General features: G+C 37.5%; 1 protein-coding gene across 3 annotated transcripts in view; it reads left to right on the plus strand.

Moving 5' to 3' along the window:
• Cadps (calcium-dependent secretion activator 1) overlaps nt 1-22,991 on the plus strand; it is a 1,213,340-nt gene that overhangs the window by 300,189 nt on the left and 890,160 nt on the right. For all 3 annotated transcript variants that reach the window (XM_090396519.1, XM_090396528.1, XM_090396537.1), the window contains one exon: nt 19,159-19,225. In XM_090396519.1, the coding sequence (XP_090252645.1) occupies nt 19,159-19,225 (67 nt within the window). The remainder of the gene's footprint in view (nt 1-19,158; nt 19,226-22,991) is intronic.

Consider the following 22,991-nt stretch of genomic DNA (forward strand, 5'->3'; position numbering starts at 1 on the left):
ACTCTTTTTAATATCTACTTAAATGAAATAATAAAATGGAATAAAAATTTACATCAAGGAATTAAACTTTCTCCTACAGTCAACTTAAACACTCTCCTGTTTGCCACGACCAAATAATAATTACAAATTCTGATAACTTACAGAAAGCTATTTTAGATCTAAATGAGATAGCCAAAGATTATGGTATGATAATATCAACAGAAAAATCAAAAACTATGGCCTTTAAAGGACAAGATCCAGCAAGAACTAAAATAGTAATAGATAACAAGATCTTAGAAGAGGTGAATTCATTTAACTACCTAGGATGTATGATCACATATGAAAATGAAAAAGACATAAATGTAAAAATTGCAAAATATTTAAAAATAACAGGTGTAATTAACTCTATATTTAAAGTAAACCTAGTTCAAAAACAAACCAGGCTAAAAGTATACAATACATTAGCCTTACCGGTCTTAATGTATGGAAGCAAAATCTGGACAATAAAACAAAAAAACAAAGATTAATAACAGCAGAAATTAAGTTTATGAGAAAAACTGCAAAGTATACCCTATTTGATCACAAAAGAAATGAAGAAATCATGAAAGAATTAAACCAAGAACCAGTAATAGAAAAAATTAAAAAATATAAACATAAATGGGTGGAACACGTTCAAAGAATGAAAACAGAAAGATTACCAAAACAAGCTTTAAAGTACAAGTCATTAGGAAAAAGAAAACCAGGAAGTCCTCTTAAACGATTCAACGATGACTTCTAAGGCCGGAATAGGCCATGCTAGGCCTAAATCCTTGATACACATGACGACGACAAAAATATCTGTATATTACTGTTATTATGTGACACCTGCATAGAGTTGAAGGACTTATTGTGTCTATGCATATCAACTATACATAACTTATAGTCCGACCACATAAGCGAGATCTGTCATTGAAAGACTGCCAAGAAGACTAAATTCATGTTGAAGGGGAAAAAGAATTAAGGCGGTGTATGAATTGGTCACCAAAATGCGAAATCACGTGTTTTATACGTAAAATTTTCCACCTGTTATACAAGCAAAATAGTTACCACTTTAAAAACTACAATGATCATATAAGAGAAGTTAATTTTCTGATGTGTAATAATAAACTCATCCCACAATACAGATTGACTATCCTATTATCGGAATGGATTTACCTTCTGTTGACATGCGCAGAAGTGTCGAAGAGTCTCGTATTTGTGGGCGTACAATACCATCCCCCTACTTAATTCACAATCTAAACACAACCCTGCTACTCCAACAACAACAATACCTTTTGTGTGTAAATTGTACGTGTTCTCATAAATGATTTGCTTGTGTGTGATGAAAAACTGTGACTTTTGGATGAGATAGGTTTTTTCAAATGAAGATGAATTATCCTATTTAAGATTTCTGTTGTCACAAGTATAACTCAGGACATCGAAGGGTGCAATGTTCTATTGTTTTTCCAGTTGAATGACTTAGAACAAGATATCTTCTAGTTGTGTTAATCAAATTCAGTGGATAATGGACTAATCCACTGAATTTCCAACTTCCTGTACAGAATGATATTTCAGTAGATCACAGTGTGTCAGTGGCATATATTTCTGGTATTTCCAAACCTGTAGGCAGATGCTTGAAGTTTCATCTCATGGTCACATGTTTTCCTCTTAACATTCACAAGGAATCTTGTGAATGTAACATAACTTTGGGCAGACAGGCTATTCTCTGTAGTGAGAAAAATTACACACATCAGTACTATATTGAATACTTAAACCTCAAAAATCTTGACTTGCACAACATAGTTTTAAGACAGTACACAGTGTCCTTTGGAAGGAGGATCGCCTCCTGCATAGAAATAGTTTTAAATAATATGATCAGCATGACATTTTTTTTAATCATCTTGTCTCATATGGCATGCTTTTAATATGATCCATATCATGTGATAAATATGACCAATAGTTATATTTACCTTATATTCTGTCTCTTTGAGTTGTTTCTTTATTCCACACACATACACAGAGAGAGAGAGAGAGAAAGAAAATATATATTCTGTCTCTTTAGGTTGCTTCTTTATTACACAAACACAGAGAGAGAGAGAGAAGAATATACTGTTAATTTCAGTATGAAATATTTATATTTGCATTAAAGTTAAATATCTTTTGCTCTCTTTATTGCTATGAGATGGTTGCCATTAAAGAATTAACTTATGGTTTCTGACCCTTAGTGATAGTCCCAACTATGTTAGGATGCTGTTTCAGGAGAACATCTCTTGAACACAACAGGATTTCATCTGGACTGGCTGGCTGTCTTTGTATTATATCCAAGTTATTTGTGATTCTTCTAATGTCTTTGTCTCTTTCGCTGGCAGAAAGTCACTGGTGGCCTGAAATGCAATGCTTTAAGGCTAAGAAGGAGGTAATTTGAAATGGTCATCTGTGAAGTGGAAAAGGAAGAATGAAGCCAGGACGTCAGCTTTGTCTTTAGGTGATGATGCAGTACTACAGTTAGGGTAAGAAACAGGCGGTGGCTAAGATGAACAACAGTTGTGCGAGGGAACGGAAGGTGGGTTTGCCAGTGACAGAAGCTTCAAGTGTGTTTTCTACATTTACTGCTGCTAGTATTAATCCTTTAAAATAATTTTACAAGTGTTATTGGCAACTGTGCAGGTTTTGAAGTAATCTAGTGTTTTAGTCACAAGCTACTTTTGTTTACTTTTCTTAGATTGCCTTGGTACACTTATTGGAGAACCACAGTATAATTATAGAGTGGGAATTTTGAACAGAGTGAGGAATGAAAGTATTCATTTCAATATAGATTATTTCTGTAACAAGAACACTGGAATCTGAAGAAAGAAAACTATAATCTGACCATGGAATTGAGGAGTAAAAGCCATATAAGTACCCTGTACCCTGGCATTATTATAATTCAGGAGTACATGAGGTTGTGAATGGTTGAAGGATGTTCCATGAAGTTGAGACTTAAATGAGATTGTGATTTGCATTATCAAGAGTTACAGTCACCTGAGCATGGTACCTGGAGGTGAACTAGTTAGAAAGAGATCCTGAGTGTTTGAGTGAAGAGCATTGTCAGGAATTCTAGTAGGGAGGTAATCTGTTTTTAGGTCATTGCTTGATCAGTGATATTGAAAAAAAGATCTTGTTAGAAATGTGGACATTGATGACTTTATTGTTTGGAAATTTGGATTCAATGAGTTATAATGGGTTGTTATTGATATAACAGGAATTTGGGATTCAATCAAGAACATGAGGTTTGAATGTCTGAAAAGTGATGATACATGTTATTTAAGGTATTGTGTCAAAAATGGTGGTAAGGTGGATATGGAAGATTTTTATTTATTTTTATGGCATTTTAGTTTTTTTGAAATTTTGGAAGGAGGTTTATATTTTAGTGTAACCATAGACCCTATAATTATTTTTTCCCACATTCATATTCACTGTTTCAAAAGGCAAAGTGAAAAAATTAAAAAAGAGAGAAATTCAGTGGGACAAAATACTCTTGAACATGTCACCCATACAGAGAGCATCCAGTCTCCAGACTAATGAGGCCTTGACAGTCCTTTTCATACAATTACACAGCCTCCTTCTAGGCATGACCTGGCAGTATAGATGGCAGCTAGATTATGCACCAGTTAATCAGGAAGCTTGTTATTACAAGGTACCATCTGGTTTGGTTCCATGCACTTTTATTTATTTATTCGTATGGAGTTTCCTCCCTTTTTCTCCCCTGTCCCTTCTGGGGCAAGTTGAGCCCCTCATGGGGGGGGTTAAGTATTTATGACTGTAGATCTGTGTGCGTGTTCACGGGGCCGGATTGCCTGGTTGCAGGATGAAAAACCCCAGATAAACTGGTGGAAAAACCCTGCTGTCCACGCCCAAGACTGGCTAACTTGACTATGGCTGAGGAAGATCCTAAAGCTCCTCACGTCACTGACTGGAATCAAACCCAGGACACTCCTTCCCCAGGCATATGGTTGCGAAACGTATAGCCACTAGGCTAACCGCGCGGACGATTCCATGCACTAACTGGTGGCCAGTCATAGAACTGCTTTCTGCTATAACCTCAAAGTTGGAGGAGGTACCATGGGTGTCGGGAGGGGGGGGGGGGGGCATAAATTGTGAAACCCTTGCCATAGTCATGAAATATGGCAACATCCATCTTAAATCCCTATTCTTATTGTGAAGGGATGTGTTCCTAGTTGGAGGAAATCCAAACTATATCTTCTGGGCAGTAAATGACTTTCATTACATTGTGAAATACCTCCACCTTGCTTAATGGGAAAGACTGGGTTAACTTGGCTGGAAAAGGATTTATTTTGTACATCACTAGCCTATAGTGGCTCAAACCAACAGTTAGTTATTAATTGTTAAATAACTTCTTCTTCCTCCTTCTTTTCAGCCATTTTCTGTCCACTGCTAGACGAAGGCATCCTGCAGTTCTGTCCACCTTTCTCTGTTTTTGGCAATGGTTGACCAGTTTTCCCCCAACAAAATTTGACAATTCATCACTCCACCTTCTTTTAGGACATCCTCAGTCTCGTTTCCCTTCTTTTGGGAATCCAGTTCGTTAGTATGGTGGTCCATCACTCATCTTCTCTTCTGGATAGATGTGTCGCCCATTTCCATTTTAGTCGCTTGTGGTGAAGAATGATGTCAGTGATATGAGTCTGGCTTCTTATCTTTTAATGCATCGGTTCCCAACCGATGGCACGCGTACCCCTAGGGATAGGTGCTGGACCATTCAGAGGTACACAAAAAATAATCAGTAATGGCCGAAAAACAATGCAAAACGTTACTTATGGAAAAATAAATGTTAAGCTTGAAAACAGCTATTTTAACTGTGATTACCTGGGTGGTTGCCAGCATTGTGAGGCCCTCTGTAAGAAAAGGGTACATGTAGAACTACAAGGGGGGGGGGTTACATCAGTTTTGACGTTAGCTGGAAAAGGGATCAATGCAGCTTGGGGGATTTTCAAAAACTATCTAGTAGATGCAATGTCTAAATGTATTCCAAGGGTGAGAAGGTTAAATAAGGTAGGTGTGAAATGAATGAATAAAGAGATTAATCATGCGATACAGAGAAAAAGGGCATTATGGAAGCAGCATAAGAGAAGTGGAAATAACCAATTCCATGAGGACTATAAAGACCAGGCAAGGCAGGTGATTTGGTTGGTGAGGGTAGCTAAAGACAGGTATGAACAGCAGTTAGCTAATGAAGCCAAAAAGAATCCTAAGGAGTTCTTTCGATATGTAGCCAGCAAAAGAAAGAATCACTAAAAACACATGTACTAACCACAGTAATGACTATTTAATTCCATAGGATTCTCATACCTTACGTCAAAGTCATCTCCGAACATCTTTCAAAAATTATGAAGAAATACAATTTTGCCTCTACTTACAAACCTATCAACTAAAGCCAAAAAGAATCCTAAGGAGTTCTTTCGATATGTAGCCAGCAAAAGAAAGAATCACTAAAAACACATGTACTAACCACAGTAATGACTATTTAATTCCATAGGATTCTCATACCTTACGTCAAAGGCATCTCCGAACATCTTTCAAAAATTATGAAGAAATACAATTTTGCCTCTACTTACAAACCTATCAACTAAATCTACAACTTGTTACCTTCTCCTAAGGACAAACTCTCACCTCTGATGTTATCTGGCATTTAGGAGATCCCATGCTCCTGCAAATTGTCTTACTTTAGTCAGACAGATAGTTCTGTTCAGAAACGCATCTCGGAACATCAAGACCATATTCGTCTTTTCAAACCGCAGAAATACGGCCGCTCCCAGCACGGAGTTGAAAATCCAAACCATATGATCCATTGGGAGAAGTCGAAACTTTTACACAGATCTTTATATAAATATGAACGTTTATATAAAGAAAGTGCTGAAGCCCTACTACACAGACCAAATTTAAACCGCAACGACGTTCTTACTATTCCTAAATATGGGAAATTGTCATACAAAATTGTGTAAAATAATCTTTATATATATATATTATTATTATTTTTTCTTTTTTTTTAAAGTTATATTTAATTTACTTCTATAACACGTCACCGCACGCATATTGAGATTCCATTGTAATCATGCTCCCTAACTGTATGTTATTCCTAGTATTGTTTGAACTACTATACTGATGATGTCCCAAGATACTTGGGATGAAATATTTACGAATTAAATAGTCAAATATCTAACTAATATACTGTTTATTCCCATCCTCTGCAGCTTGTACACTAACTTATCATGTGGTAGTCTATCCAATGCTTTTGCAAAGTCTAAGAATATCACTGTATATGATTCTCCCTTATCTAACACACTTGTCACCTTATCATAAAATGCAAGTAAATTATTGAAATAGGACCTACCCTTTACAAATCCATGCTGACCGTCATAAAGAATGCCATGTCCATCAACCCAATTCTGTATTGTATTCCTTATCAATCTCTCCAACTCTTGTGGAGAGATTGATAAGGAATCAATCTCTCCACAAGAGTTGGAATCCACCACTCCACAAGCATGGTTCTAATTTGTCCTCTTTCCCCTCCTTAGGAACCCTACCCACTGCAAGACTTCATTAAATAACCAGGTCAATGGCATAATCAACTGTAGTGCACATTCTTTAAGCATACGTGGTGATATATCATCCATTTCTACAGCATTATTCACATCTAACCCAACCAACATCTGATACCTCTCTGTTTTTTCACTTCCAATTCTCCTAATACTTGTCTCTCTTCTATATATTGGACTGGATAATTTATACCAGTAAGATATAATACCAGTATGATATGATATAATATCATACTGATAAAGTGCTCGTTCAATAATTCCACTATATCTTTTGCAGCTGTTAGTCTGCTTCCATGACTATCTACCAATAATAATCTTCTATAATTATTCTTCTTCTTGCTTGCCATGTAGAGGAAAAATTCTCTCGAGTTAACGTTTACCTGACCAGCCAATTTCCTCTCATCCCACACCTTTTCTTTCTTTACCATGCTCATTACCTTTCTAGCCTGCATCTTATACTCTTCATGGATCTGATCACCACCAACTGTCTTGTACCTTCTCCTTAACATTTTCTTTTCCATTACAGCTTGTTTGATTTCGCTGTTCATCCATTTTACTCCCACTCTATTTATTCGTTTAACCTTGGGTGTGCAGTCATACATTGCCTTTGTCAGATACTGTCTTAAGAGTTTTCATGCATTTTCATTATTATTATTATTATATTAAATTTTAAATTAAATATCAAATTAATATAATATTATTAAATATTACTATGATTATTAATATTATCATTATTATTATCAAATATTATGTTTTTGGTGTTACAAAATGACTTATTAACTTATTAATTAATTAGTTAATTAAAATGAGTTTTTTTTTTAGTTTTTTTTATTTAATGTTGGGCCCATATACGAGAGGTTAGCTGGTCAACCTGTAGTACATTAGTACCGTATATATGGGTAGTGGGTTGGGAAAGGTGAAACTTGTTTACATTTGATTTAAAAGCATGCATGTTGTATTCCTTGGGAAATACATCAGGGGGGAAGACTATTGCACAGTACATCAGTAGCAGGGATGAAGGAGGAGGAAAAGAAACTTGTGTGGGTTTCAAGGTGTACTATGAAAGGATGTTGGGTGTCAGCTGTACGTGTTTCAGTGGGCTTTAGTATAGAGTGGGGGAATTATTGATGCTGTTTCCGATGAACATTTCGCATGGAAATATTTATAGAATATACAAATCGCAGAGAACCAAGCCTCTATGTGAAAGTGATGAGAGCTAGTTGGTGAGAGATGGGTCATTTATCACTCTAATTGCTCTCCTCTGTGTTGAGTCAAGCATTTTTGAGGGAGCTTTTAGGAGTCCCCCCCCCACTCCAGATGTGAGAGCAGTATTCAATAGCTGGGCGAATTTGTTATACCAATCACAAATCTGCCCAGCTATCGAATACTGCTCTCACATCTGGAGTGGCAAAATCCAAACAGCTGTTTAGAGGTGAAGTAGCATCTTGAGCGAAAGAAAAAACCTAGTTTTTTGGAAGCTGAGGATGCAATGGTTGTGATGTGTTTATGCCAGGAGAGTCTTGATGGCAGGGTAATTCCGAGAAGAGAAATCGCATCATGTCTGGGAATTTGAGTGTTAACAAAAACAAAAATGCTGAGGGGGGGGGGGGGATGGTTCTCTTTTGTGAGAAATAAGACAGAACTGGGCTTGACTAGCATTGAAGTTGACGAGGTTATCTGAGCCCCCATTGGAGGATGGCTTGGAGATCAGAATTAAGGGCAGTGGTGGTCGATGTTCTGTGGGCTCAAGTGAGTTGTGTAGAGTAGGGTTTGTTAAATGAGAGGGAGAGGTGTAATGTGCTGTCGTCTGAATAACTGTGTATTTGATTAGAGGTCAACTGAAGTAGGTTATTGAGATATAGAAGGAAGAGGATCGGTGAGAGAACTGAACTTTTGTGGGACCCCAGCTTGGATGGTGAGAGGATAGTGAGCCGTATACCATCACACACACACACACACACACACACACACACACACACACACACACACACACACACACACACACACACACACAGTGTTCATCCAGACAGGAAGCTGGCAGTCCATCTGCAGAAGTCTAGAGACAGTCCAAATGATGATAGTTTTCTTAGTAGGCCTTTGTGCCAGACCTGGTCAAAGGCTTTAGAGATATCAAGTGCAACTACTTGGGATTTGCCAAATTTCTCTATGGCATTTGTCCAGCAATGGGTGATGTATGAGAGTAGATTTCCTGTTGATCGGCTACGATGGAATCCATACTGGTGGTCACTTAATAGCTGGGTACCTTCAAGGGATAGTAGGAGTTGAGAGTTGATGGTTTTCTCCATCACTTTAGATGGGTCTGAAGTGAGTGAGATAGGGCACTTGTTAGAGGGTGATTTGTCACCCTTTTTAGGAATGGGTTGAATATAGGCCAGTTTCCAGGGATATATACCAGTGGAGTAAGAGAATGTTTACAAACGGCGTAAGATAGGAATACAGTTCTGGTGCGCAGACCTTCAGGACAATTGGAGGAATGCCATCAGGGCCAGGAGACTATTTAGTGTCTAATTTAGACAACAGGTTTATGATATCTTTTTGGCAAAAGGATACAGGGGCATTGTGTGTTGGGCAGTTTGAATGACTGGAGGGCATTTGCCATTGTCAGTTATGTGTGCATTGGGGCAAAGTGTGAAGCAGGAGGTTAGCTTTTTCTGTGAGTGATGTTGCAATTGAGCCATCTGGGTATGATAAGGGTGGGAATAGTGTAGGGCAAAAGTTACGACCAATTGCCCTTAGCAAGACACCAAAAGGAGTGGCTGCCATTTGGACAGGCTGCAAGATTCCTGGTTTTTGCCCGTTCAAATTCTTTTTTAGAAGCATTGATAATTTTTTTGCTTCTGTTTCAGGCTTCAGTATAGGCATTGAAGGAGGATGGGGATCTTGATTTGAGTCGGTGTGGTATGCCTGATTTTTCATTTGTACAGCCTCTCCACATCTTTTGGAGAACCAGGGTTTAGTTAGGGGACGGCAGTTCAGAGTAGTGTGGGGAATGTATGTTTTCATGCTGGTGAAGATTGCTTTGGTGATACGTTCGGTGCGTATGTTTGGACTGGAAGACCAGAAACAATAATTCGACCATGGGAATGAAGCATAGTAATTTTCGAGACTGTCCCATTTGGCACTGTTATAATGCCAAGCTACTCTTGTGTGGGAGTGACTGTGTAAGTGTTGTTGCATGGGGGAGGAGATGAGCACTAGGTTGTGGTCAGAATTACCCATGGGAGCTCACTACATTCACTACATATTTGGAGGGGTCATTAATAAGGAAGAGATCTAGGGTATTTGGGGAATGGTTCTCGCTATCTGGTATTCTGGTCAGTTTTGAACAATTTGTGTAAGGTCATTAGTGATGGCAAATGTTTCAGCATATCTGCCTGAACTTACTAATATACTTAATTAGATTAGTAGAGTATATGAGATGGGGATGCTTATGGGTCAAAGCTGTATAACTGAGAGAAGACCTCCACATTGCCTTGAAAGGAATGTAGAGAACTGACCAGGACTTCTGACTTAATGTCCAATCTTCCCCTTCTCGTGGTGCACCCTGTTAGGTATCTACCTGGATACTGAACGAATGATGATGGGCTGGCAATTTGGGATTTAGCTGATCAAATTGTATTCTCTTTCAGCATCAGATGTTTCATCAGCAGAGATGTTTCAGCATCTCTGCCTGAACTTACTAATACACTTAGTAGATTAGTAGAGTATATGAGATGGGGATGCTTAAGGGTCAAAGCTTTAACTGACTTTAACTGAAACTGAGAGGAGACCTCCACATTGCCTTTAAAGGAATGCAGAGAACTGACCAGGGCCTCTGACCTAATGTCCAGTCCTCACCTTCTCGTGGTGCACCCTGTTAGGTATCTACCTGGATACTGAACAAACAAGGATGGGCTGGCAATTTGATATTTAGCTGATCAAATTGTATTTTTTTTTGGCATAAACCAAAATATAAAAATGATGGTACAACATGACAAAATTTCATGCTGGCTGTGGTGTTGTCCGGTTAAACAAGTCTCCTGTTCTATTCACCAAGAACCAGAGCGAACAGCTAAAATTCAGCTACTGGAACAAATCCTGAAACACACCTCAACTCAACATCACCAGCGTTGAAGATCGGTACAATTAACATAAGAAGCCTGAATGCCAAAGAAATGGAGCTAGCTGAGGAATTGGATAAGTACCAGATCGAAACCAAAAACACAAAATTTGGTGACAAGGCTGTATGTTCTCACAACATTTCACAACATAAATGTAGCTGTATCCGAGGTTTAATTAGAGAGCAGTTGTGTCTTTTGTGAGAAATTTGATCCATTAGAGGAAGCCTATTTCGCATTGCATTATCATCTTCTAACATGAGGAAGAGTTCTGCTGATACTATGACTAGGTCTATGAGAGTGACTACGAGAATAACGTCTTTGTGAGCCGGGACCGTGATCTTCTGTTTCCTCCATAACCACCATCACGACCATACCAACTACAGGTCAAGGGCCAGACTGGAATGCCAATCCAAGACCTCTTCCATCACCTTGTGTATGTCCTGTAGGCCACCACCATGAAATTGGTGCCTTATGCAGTCACACACAATATGAGTAATCGTCTGAGCCACGGGCAAACAATCACAATAAGGGTGATCTAACAACCCCCGTTTATGTAGAAGGTAGCCGCATTTGCCCTGATTAGTTCTGATCCTGTTTATTGATGATCAAATCTTCCTAGGAAAAGCAAAACCAGGCTGCGGAGCACAGGATCTTTTACTAGGAAGCCGTTTGTTGAGAGATTGTTAGACCAGTGTTCTCTCCATATGTCACAGTGCAGCTGAAGAGAGAGAGAGAGTTTGTCCATGGACCAGAGAGGCTTTCTAGATTTGAGGTGAAGACTAGGTAGATTTATGAGAGTCTGGTGCAGGGGCAGGAGTGGATTGCTCATTGCTTTATTAAATTCCTTAATCGAGGCTTGTCTTCTCCATATGTTTCGTGGAGCAATGTTAGTACAGGCAGCCAGGAGAGAGAGAGAGGGGTCTTCTGACTGTGCAAAGTTGTTCTCAGTTCTGAGTCTATGAAACCGTCAAAACTCTTACGTCACTTACAGACGAAGTATTTTGAACATTTTAAAAAGGATTTAGAGTTTTTTCGTCGGTATGAAACTAGTTGCAAACGTGAGAGACTTGATCAAACAGGAATTCAAGAACGGACAGCATTACTGCAAGCATCATATGAAGTAGCATTGGAAATTGCCAAGCAAAAAAAAACCTCACACAATTGGGGAAACGTTCATAAAACCCTGCATGTTGAAGATGGTAAAGTTAATTCTTGGGGTTTCCAGCGAAGTAAAGATGCAACGAATATCTCTGTCTAATAATACTATTCAAAGGCATATAGCAGACATGTCCATGGACATTAAAGAGCAGATTTTTAATGAAATCAAAGTTTCACCATTGTTTTCTTTTCAAGTAGATGAGTCAACAGACGTAAGCTCATGTTCTCAGTTGCTTGTCTTCGTGAAATGTATTCATTCAGAAGGCATCAAAGAAGAGTTACTATTTTGTAGTGTACTTGAAACTACTACAAAAGGAGAAGATATTATGGAGAAGATAAATAACTTTTTTGTGACTGGAGGACTAGAATGGAAAAACGTGTGAGGTTTGTACGGATGGTGCACCAGCTATGCTAGGGTCTAAGTCTGGTTTTCAGAAAAGAGTTAAAGAACTTGTTCCTCAACCAAAGGGAATCCACTGCATGATTCACCAATATGCTCTGGCCTGTCAGACTCTTCCAGCTCCCCTGCAAGAAGCACTTGATTCAGTGATCAGAATTGTAAATTACATCAAATCTGGAGCTCTTAACAGCCGTCTGTTTAAACAGCTGTGTAAAGACATGAATGCTGCTTATTATTACCACCCCAAGACCTCATGGAGTCAAAGACTCATCTGTGAGGTCCTTTTATCTCACACACAGCTCATCATACTGTGTTTTAAACACATTCAAACTCTTTGCAGACACCACATTCTCAGGCAAGGCATTCCAATCATTCACAACTCTGCACAAAAAAAACCTGCCTCTCACTCACCTACTCACACCCTCTTTATACAGTTTCCAGGGATCAGGGATCATTTTATACAGTTTCCAGGGATCAGGGAAGAACTTCTGGTTCTTCCCTGATCTCCCACTATACTTCTCCAGCATTGATCCTATAACAACCCCTTACCAACTTGTAGGTCTCTATCATATCTCCCCTCTTCCTCCTGTCCACCAGACTCTACAAATTACATCTTCTCAATCTTTCCTCATGAACATCTCTTCATCCTTCTGAAAACTAGCTGACCAAATCTGGGCACAGTAGTCCATGTGTGGCCTAATCAAAGCCTTATACAACGGAACAAGAATCTCCCTACTTCTACACGTCAGTGTCCTCTGCATCATTCCCAGAAGCCTTTGTGTTGTTTTCACAATTTTAGCGATGTGTCCCCTAAATTTTAGATCCTTATCCACTATCACCCCCAGATCTCTTATTTCCTCTACCTCCAACAATATATTCTCACCAAGCATAAATTCTTCATCCCATCTTTGTTTTCCAAATTTTAAAACCTTGCATTTTGCAATGAACTCGCATCCCCATTTCCGTGCCCAATCACTCAATCTATTCAAGAGTTCCTGTAAGGCCACAACATCTTCACTACACTTCATGGTTCGTCCCAACTTTGCATCATCTGCAAACAACTGAATATCTCCATCCAAATCTTCACCTATATCATTAATATACAAGTTAAACAATAATGGACCTAAAACAGACCCTTGAGGCACTCCACTAGTGACTTTCCTTTTCCTGGATATTGCTCCCCCATACATAACTTGTTGATACCTATCAGATAGCCAGTCTCCAATCCAATGCACCAATCTAATATCCAACCCCATCTGCTCTAGTTTGACTGTCAACCTATCATGAGGTACTCTATCAAAAGCCTTTGTGAAATCCAAGTATATTACTGTGTATCTTTTTCCTCTATCCAAGGAAGCAGTCACTTTATTATAATAAGTAAGTAGATTACTAAAACATGAACTCTCTTTAGCAAGTCCATGCTGTCCATCAAAGATAATACCATTGTTATTAACCCAGCTGTGGATCCTAGTTCTCACAAGCTTCTCCAGCAACTTATCCGCAGCACCTGACAGAGATAGGCCTATTTAGGAAGTTGACCGAGTGCAAGACTCGTATTAAAAAAATATGTCAAGGCAGGTGTCAACCCCCTGGCACATTCTTTCAGAATATGTGGTGATATATTATCAAGTCCCACAGCCTTATTAACATCTAGTTTACTCAACTCCCCCATACACCTCTTGCTCACCTACAGTAAGGCTCTCCTCCCCATCATCAACTGCTCTCAATCTCTCCATGAAGTCACATTCACAAGATTGAAAGATCTTTACGAACTGCTCATTAAGTATCTCACCAGACATTCTGCATCAGCTGTCTTTATACCATTTTCTCCAATCAGTGTCATCCTTCCATAATTTCTTTCTTTTGCTAGCTACATATCGAAATAACTCCTTAGGATTCTTTATGGCTTCATTAGCCAACTGCTGTTCATACCTCTCTTTAGCTATCCTCACCAACCAAGTCACCCTCCTTGCTTGGTCTTTGTAGACCTCATGGAATTGGTTATTTCCACCTCTTATGATGCCTCCACAATGCCCTTTTTCTCTGTATCACATGCTTAATCTCTTTATTCATCCATCTCACACCTACCTTATTTAACCTTCTCACCCTTGGAATACATTTAGGCATTGTATCTACTAAACAGTTTTTGAAAATCCCGCAAGCTGCATTGATCTCTTTTCCAGCTAACTCCTCATTCCATGCTACACCTGCAAGCTGTCTCCTGAGCTCTTCATAATCACCCCCCCCCCCTTGTAGTTCCACATATACCCTTTTCTCACAGAGGTCATCGCACTGCTGGCAACCACCCAGGCAATCACCTCATTAACACTCTCACCAATTTGTGGATGATTTGACACCTTATTTATAATTACATCCTCTGATGAGATGACCAAATCCAAGACCCTTAATCCTTGTGTGTCCTTGTTACATACTGTCTGAAGTAGTTATCCCTCAAAAACTCAAGAAACTCATTATTTTTACTTCCAGTTGCTATCTCATCATTCCAGTCTATATTGCCATAATTAAAATCACCCATAATGATCACCTTTTCTTATTTACTTGGCTAATTTGATTGTACATTTCATTATCACCACCATCCACATTACCTGGTCTATAACAACATCCCACCAAGTATTTGTCTCCATTCACCTCTGTCTCACACCATACTGCTTCAAAACCACTGGCACTATTTCCCTCTTGCATCTCTACTTTAGATGGACATAATTCTTTCTCTATCATCAATAGCACTCCCCCTCCCTTTTTACCCCTTCTGTCCTCACAAAACACATCATACCCTTCCATCTCTATTCCTGTCAGGATGTCATCCTCTTCCAACCATGTCTCACTTATTCTGACAATCTTTGGGTGAACAGATGCAGTTAGTGCAACCATTTCATCTGCCTTGTTTCTTATACTTCTAGCATGTGTATACAAACACAACAGCTCATTTCTGGATCTACAGCTAGTTCCACTGATACCACTCACTCGATGTGATCTCTCCATGCACACCTGGGGCCATTTCCCTTTCTGCTTCATCATTTTAAAACCCTTTTCAATTCCAACTGTTTCCTCTTGATCCCTGGTCATCCCATTCCTTCCCTGCCTACACATGCTCATCTCCTTTTGGAGCATCCACCTTTCTCATGCTGTCTACCACTGTCTACCCAGAGCCTCCCTGTTTCCCTGCTCCTCTTGCACACTCTTGAAGTTATGAGGTTCTTTTTTTCTATACTGCTGTACGATGGTTATCAAAAGGAAATGTGGTCAATCGTTTTTTCGAGTTTAAAGAAGAAATCAAGTTATTCCTGGAAGTGCAATGGAAACATGAACTTGCAGCCATTTTAATAATGAAGCTTGGTTGAGAAGAATTGCTTACCTAGCAGACATATTAGAACAGCAAAATAGGCTTAACCTGAAACTCCAAATAAAGGAAACAACTATTATCGAATTTCAAGATAATTTCAGGGCATTTATATCCAAACTCCAGAACTGGTGAAGAAAAGTAAATCTAGGAAATATTGCTGTGTTTGAGAATCTGTGCAGCGTGGTAGACGAATCTGAAGGTGAAATAAATGGCAATTTGAAAGAAGAGATTACTGGGCATCTCGATTCTCTTGAAAATGAAATTCACTGTTATATCCCTGAGTTGACAGAAGAAGCTGCGCTGATATGAAATCGTTCTCTGCTTCCCTTGATATCGCCAGCATCCCTGATGAAGTACAAGATGAATTCTTGTATCTATGGAATGATTCCTCAGCACGCAACTTATATGATGAAAAACTGCTGACTCAATTCTGGTGTGCTATGTATCGGTCATATCCAAATGTCACCATGCTTGCGTTTCGAGTTTTACTCCCCTTTGTTTCTACATATCTCTGTGAGAGTGGATTTTCAATGCTTCTTCAATTGAAAACCAAAACAAGAAACAGAATAAATGTTGAGAATGACATGAGGTTGGCATTAACGAAAACTCAACTGCGAATTTTTAAGCTTGTTATTGAGTTACAATTTCAATCATCGAATTAAATATGTCGTAAGTTAATATCATTTTGAATTATATTATACTTTGCCACTATAAAATGGGGTCGTGACTCGAAAAACGTTGGGAACCGCTGCTATATATGGTAGATTACAAGTGCAATAAATACAGTATACTCCAGGGTGGGCCAGGAAGGGAGTAGATCTTTGGATGAGTTGAGTAAGATTTTTAATTTTGCAGGAGTTTCAGAGGTGGCTTTGAGGGTGTATTTCTGTAGTATTCTGTTTATTTTATCTGCTGTCCCTTTAATGTAAAGACTGGTTATAGTTTATTGTAGTCTGGTTTATCTTTGTTTTTTATTGAGGTCTTGTAGAGAATTTTGTTAATCGTGTTTTGGCTGTAACCATTTTTTAGAAAAGTATTACTGATAACTTTAAATTCGCCTTCCAGCTCTTGTTCATTGGAGTAGATCTTCATAGCCCTGTTTTTTAGTGTATTAATGACACCTAGTTTTTGTGTTGGGTGGCAGTAGGAGTTTATGTATATATATTGGCCAGTATGTGTTAGTTTCCGTTAAACAGTGAAGGAAAGACTGCCAGAAGGGTGACATGTGACAAGTGAAACGGATGTGTGTTCTGATTTTCAATCTCAATTGTGAACTGTATTCGTTTGTGTTGTTTGTTTAGGTGGCTAAGGAAATTGTGTATTGTCTGGCAGCCATGGGGGCCAGATCGCAAAAATATCGTCAACGTATCTAAGCCAGACTTTGGGTTTTAAAGGAGAGGGATCTAGAATATGTTGCTCAAAATGTTCCATATTAAAGTTAGCAATAGGAGGGGATAATGGCAAGCCCATGGCCATGCCTTCTTTTTGTAGGTAGAAAGCATTTTGCCATACAAAATAACCAGAACATAATATATGCAAAGAGCACTGTTATATCTGGAGGGAATTTGTTCTGTAAAAGAAGGATTGTGTCATTGACATTCGTAAAGAGGGTAGAGGTGTCAGAACTGACTAATAAATCATCTTTTTCTAATGTAATGTATTTGATTATGTTTATGAAGTGTTGTGTGTTTCTGATATAGAAGGGGTAATGACCTTCCAACTCCTTGAGTGTTGCCGCTGATTTCTTGGCTAGGTGATAATTCGGGCTGTCTATACCTTTGACAATTGGCCAGAGTGGTGTGCTTTGTTTGTGTATTTTTGGCAGACCGTAAATTCTCGGGGAACGAGCGTAGTGCAGAAGTAATTTTTTGACAGTATCTTCGTGTCATGTGGTAATTGATTTGCGTATATAAGTATACTTGAGAAACGTTTGAGAAGGATTGTAGTAGGGAAGCTTGGTGAAGAACCAGATGAATTCAGACCAAATAGAGGCTGGGAAGATCAAGTTTTCATGTTACGACAAATAGTTGAGAAATCGTGAGAATATAACAAAGATCTGTATTTAAGTTTTGTAGATCTGGAAAACACTTATGACAGGGTATCAAGAGAGAAGATATTCAAAGTGTTGCAGTTGTATTTTGTCAATGGAGCATTATATCAAGCAATACTTAGTCTTTATTTGACTTGTTAGTCAGCAGTTAGAATTGAAGGAAGTACAGGAAGATGGTTTTCTGTTAAATCTGGTGTAATCAAGGATTATCCCCTCTGTTATTTATTATCTATATGGATCACATTATGAAGGAAAGTGGTATTAAACCTGATATCAAAATTGGAGATGTTAATCTCAGCTCTTTACTCTATGCAGATGATGCTGTACTTCTAAATAAATATGCTAATTTATTTAGTCTGCAAGATTCCCTGACTAAATTGAATAATTGTTGTAATAGATATTGTATGAAGGTCAGCAATAACAAGACAAAGATAATGAAAATAGGCAGAAGCATTGAGAATATCAACTGCATTTTGAATGGAGAACCTGTAGAGCAAGTAAAACATTTCAGCTTCTTTGGCTCGATTTTTAGTGAAGATGGTAAATTTAATATGGAAATAGACAATGGAATCAACAAAGGTCGATTGGTATGGTAGGAAGTCAATCGAATAAATTCATATGGAATAAGAGAGAAATTAATCGGAACACTAAATTAGCTGTATACAAAACAGTTTTCAAACCAATTTTAACTTATGATCTAAGAGCTGGGTTAGAAATAAAGCACTTGACCAAAGACTAGAGACCACAGATATGAGAGGCCTGAGAAGGGTTAGAGGAGTGAACAGATGGCATTAGTGTCAATGTTGTGTTAAAATCGTACAGAACTCGGATAATAGGAAAGAACTTACTATTGTTATCATCCAGGAGTGTGTTAGAGAGCTCATCTCAGGTGGTATGGTCACTTAAACAGAATGGGAGAAGAAAGATTTGGGGAAAAAAAGGTTCTTTGCCAGGTTGGCAGGAAAAAGATCCAGAGGAAGATGAAGATATAGGTGGATTGATACAGTAAAAATTGCCTTAGAAGATAGAAATATGAGATCGATAATGTTGATGTCTTGACCGGTAACAGATTGATTTGGAGGAAAATTGTAGATAGGAAGTTAGTAATGATGTCAGTGTTTCATGCAGTACTATCATATCCTGTACATCTCTTGAGGATACATATCAGGAATTTGATGATGATGAGTATAAGAGACAAATTTGGCCAGTAGACCAAATATTTGTAACTCAAAATAATAACCATGTTATTAGTGACTGCCTAGTTTTCTCTTATCCCAGAAACTTAACTTGTTTTATTAATGGTAATCTTGAAACTTTAATGTGGATTCAGAATGTATCCTTTAAACTGTAGCTACAATTTTTTTTATTTATATACATAACTCTGCTTTTTATTTTTATCACTTTCTGTTTGTATAAAATTTGTATAGTAAATAAATAAATAATATATATATTTTTTAAATTTATTATGGCAGGTATTTATTTGCACAAGGTAAACAGGTTTGGAAGAAGTGGAAGAAACGATACTTTGTATTGGTTCAGGTTAGTAGTGACATGTAGAGCAAGTAATATTACACCACAAATATAATTCTTCAAATTGCAGTATAAAATTCGTAGATATTAAACATTGAGGAAATTAGTTCTAATTTAACCACAATTTTAATAATTGTCAAAAATTATTTCCTTCTTCCCTTAAAATTCTTAATGAGATTTCATTAGAAACTGAATTCAGGAGGATAATTCTTTATCCCGAGTTTCTGTAGTTATGTGGAAAATCTTCAGCGTGGTTTACTATATAGCCATACGCGATACTAGCCTTGGATACTTTTTTTTGTACTAATATCTAATCTGATATCTGTCAGCGCATATTGTCAGATTTTATATTTCAGTCTTCTGGGATAATCTTTTAACATATCAGTTTAAATTTAATTTGTCTAGAAATCATATCTTTGTTTAATTCATTATCATTTAAAACAAGAGCAAGTTTCTTGCTATTTTTTTCTTGGTGAGTGTAATTTAAATTATTACCAAGCGAAAAAACTTTCTACTATGGTATCAGTTCACTTAGAACTGGGACATCCTTTGAGTCTTTTTCTTGCCATCCTAGGAAGAAAGTTTGGTTTTGATACCTTTCCCAGTCTGTTAGGGACCCTGTTGTCACCTGAGATGAGCTCTGCTCACACCTTCATGAATGCCAACAATGTCAGGATCTTTATTTCCTTATTGATGTCTTTATATTTAACATTATTCTGCCATTGATGCCACATGTTGACTCCTCATCTTTCAAAGAGATCTCATATCTATAGTCGCCAGTCTTTGAAGTCTTCCCCCTTATATATTTCTCAAGTAATACAATATACAATATTTTAAATCAAAGGTAAACAAGTTTCTTCTTTTCCAGCCCACTACCCATAAATGGTACTAATGTGCTGTAGGTTGATTAACTAACCTCTAATGTATTGGTTCAACATAAAGAAGGAAAGAAAAAAAAGTGTTTTATTTCTAACCCAGCTCTCAATTTCAGAAGTTGAAAATGTTTTTTGAATACTGTCTTGTCTACAGCTAGTTTTTTGTTCTGAATAATTTCGCTCTTAATCCATACAAATTTATTCAATTAACTTCCTAGCACACCAGTTTTTCCTAATTTTATTGTCTATTTCTATATTCAATTTGCCATCTTCACTAAAAACTGGGCCTAAATAGCTGAAATGTATTTCTTATACAATAAAATGAAATATCTTCTTACCCGTGGAATAAAACATATCTTTGATATTTTTTATTCTATAGGATGTTTTCATTTTATCAACCCTATTTTCATTGTCTTTACTTTTTATTGCTACTTTTCATACCAAATTTATTACAGTTATTCTATTTAGTTGGAGAATTCTGCAGACTTACCGTAGACGTATGTAGGAGTATAACATCATCTGCATAAAGTAATGAGTTGACATTTTGATATCAAGTTTAATGCCACTTTCTTATACAATGCGATCCATATAGATGTAGAAAGCTTTTTCCATGATTATAATATGAGTTAATTTAGCCAAAAAATTACATTCTTGTTTAATCCTTTATCCAGATGTAAGTAAAGAAAGCTTGTGTATGAAGTATTTTTATGGCTGGGCTACTTGTATATAGAGGCTAATAACTTCATATCACTTGCCTTAGTATCCCATAATGCAACCTGTCCAGACATGTATCATAATTCCATGCATTTTGGAAGAAGATTACCCAGACTGGGTTCACCCTTTATTGAGGTCTCATCAGTGGAAGCCCTACCCAGAAGAGATACCAAGGTTAAATAAATATCGAATTTATATATTTTCCATCTACATGTAGAGAAAAGGTGTATACCTTTTTCTTAAAAAATACTTTCATAAGTAATAAAAATAGTTTTTATTAAAAACTACTATCAGAGATCATCATCATCATGCATATCAAGGATTTTGGCCTAGCATGGCCTATTCCGGCCTTAGAAGTCATCGTTGAATCGTTTAAGAGGACGTCCTGGTTTTCTTTTTCCTAATGGCCTGTACTTTAAGGCTTGTTTTGATAATCTTTCTGTTTTCATTCTTTGAACGTGTTCCATCCATTTATGTTTATATTTTTAAATTTTTTCTATTACTGGTTCTTGGTTTAATTCTTTCATAATTTCTTCATTTCTTTTGTGATCAAATAGGAGATACAGAAAATTTTTTGAATTGGTTATAATATAAATTAAGCTTGCCAAGAAATTACATTCGTGTTTAAGGATATAATTTGAAAAAATTGATTGAATGAGGCAGTATCTAAATGTATCCCCAGTGTTCATTGAATAATTCATCTGGAGAATCAATCTTTAAAGACCAGAACCCGTAATAACATCATACAAAAACTGTGTGGTTCTACATGGGGTTCTTCTGCTATTACACTGCGATACTCCACATTGGCTTTAGTCTACTCTGTGGCAGAATATTGTTCATCAGTATGGCTAAACAGTCCTCATATCAAGAAAATTGACACACAAATAAATGCAGCGATGAGGACAATAACAGGTTGTGTCAAATTCACCCCCTCTCTACTGGCTTCCAACTTTGAGCAATATTGCACCACCAAACTTACGCAGACAAAAATGCTCTAGTAAAAGAATACAAAAAAATAAACAGCAATCCCCTGTTGCCGATACATGAAGACCTCCCATGTATAAACATGAATCGCCTTAAATCCTGATGGTCTCCGCTAATACTGGCTGAAAAACTAGTCAATAGTAATTCCAATGTTAATTCAAAATGGCTAGAAACTTGGAACGAAAAATCGCCACCAGACTTAAACAAGTATATCCTTTTCAACCAAAATCCAAAAGGGATTGAGCTTCCACGTCACTTATAGAAAAGCCTAAATAGGATACGCACAGGACATGGTATCTGTGCAGACAGCTTATACAAGTGGGGACGATCATCTACACCCCCAATGTGACTGTGGGGCCATAAATCAAACCATCTGGCACATTGTGGAGAACTGCAGCATAAGAGCCTACCTGGTGACCTGAGAGACTTTTTTTGAGGCAGATCCTTCAGCTCTTGATTGGCTATCTGAACTAGACTTAAAATTTTAGACTTTTTTTTTACCTGATATTTGTATATGTGCATTATTTGTTTCATTTTTATTGTCTGCACAAATATGTATTTATATATTCTGATGTCATGTGTCTTTATTATGCCATATGCTAAATAAATAAATAAATAAATAGAATAAATAAGTTGGGAGTGAATCGATAACCATATTACTTAAGAGATCCACAAAAATAAAATGATGTGGAAAGAATATCGTGAGAATAAGAGTGAGAGGAGTTATGATATACAGGGTGTTCGGGATAAATTTGACATATTTATAATTAATTATATTTTTCCGTAAGTTACATGTATTAACACACACTTCTCTTCATTTAAAAGTTTGGACCCTTCTTCATTCATATACAAGATGTCAGAAAGGATGGATAGCTGGAACCCACCTGAATCATGGAAGAGAATAACTTGTATCATGATGATTCGTGCCCGCCATCAAAATAAGGATATTACGACTGCTGCCCAATGCTCCCTGAATACAGTAAAAACAATCAGGCATGAACTAGAGACTTGCAATGGTGACTACGAGGATGTAGCAAGAAGAAAGATCCCTAGCAGACGATCTGATTGCGTTCGTACAGCAGAATTCCTCGCAAATCTGCAGGAACAGGTGTTGAAGAACCCTGGCATTGGAATTCGGGCTTTGTTCGTGGAGTTGCTAACTGTAGTCAAGCCCTGGATAACAAGGGTAGCCAATGGTAGGC

This window comes from Typopeltis vanoorti, chromosome 1 (genome assembly GCF_054136105.1).
Source record: "Typopeltis vanoorti isolate ZY-2024b chromosome 1, IOZ_Tvanoo_1.0, whole genome shotgun sequence".
NCBI classification, from domain to species: Eukaryota; Metazoa; Arthropoda; class Arachnida; order Uropygi; family Thelyphonidae; genus Typopeltis; species Typopeltis vanoorti.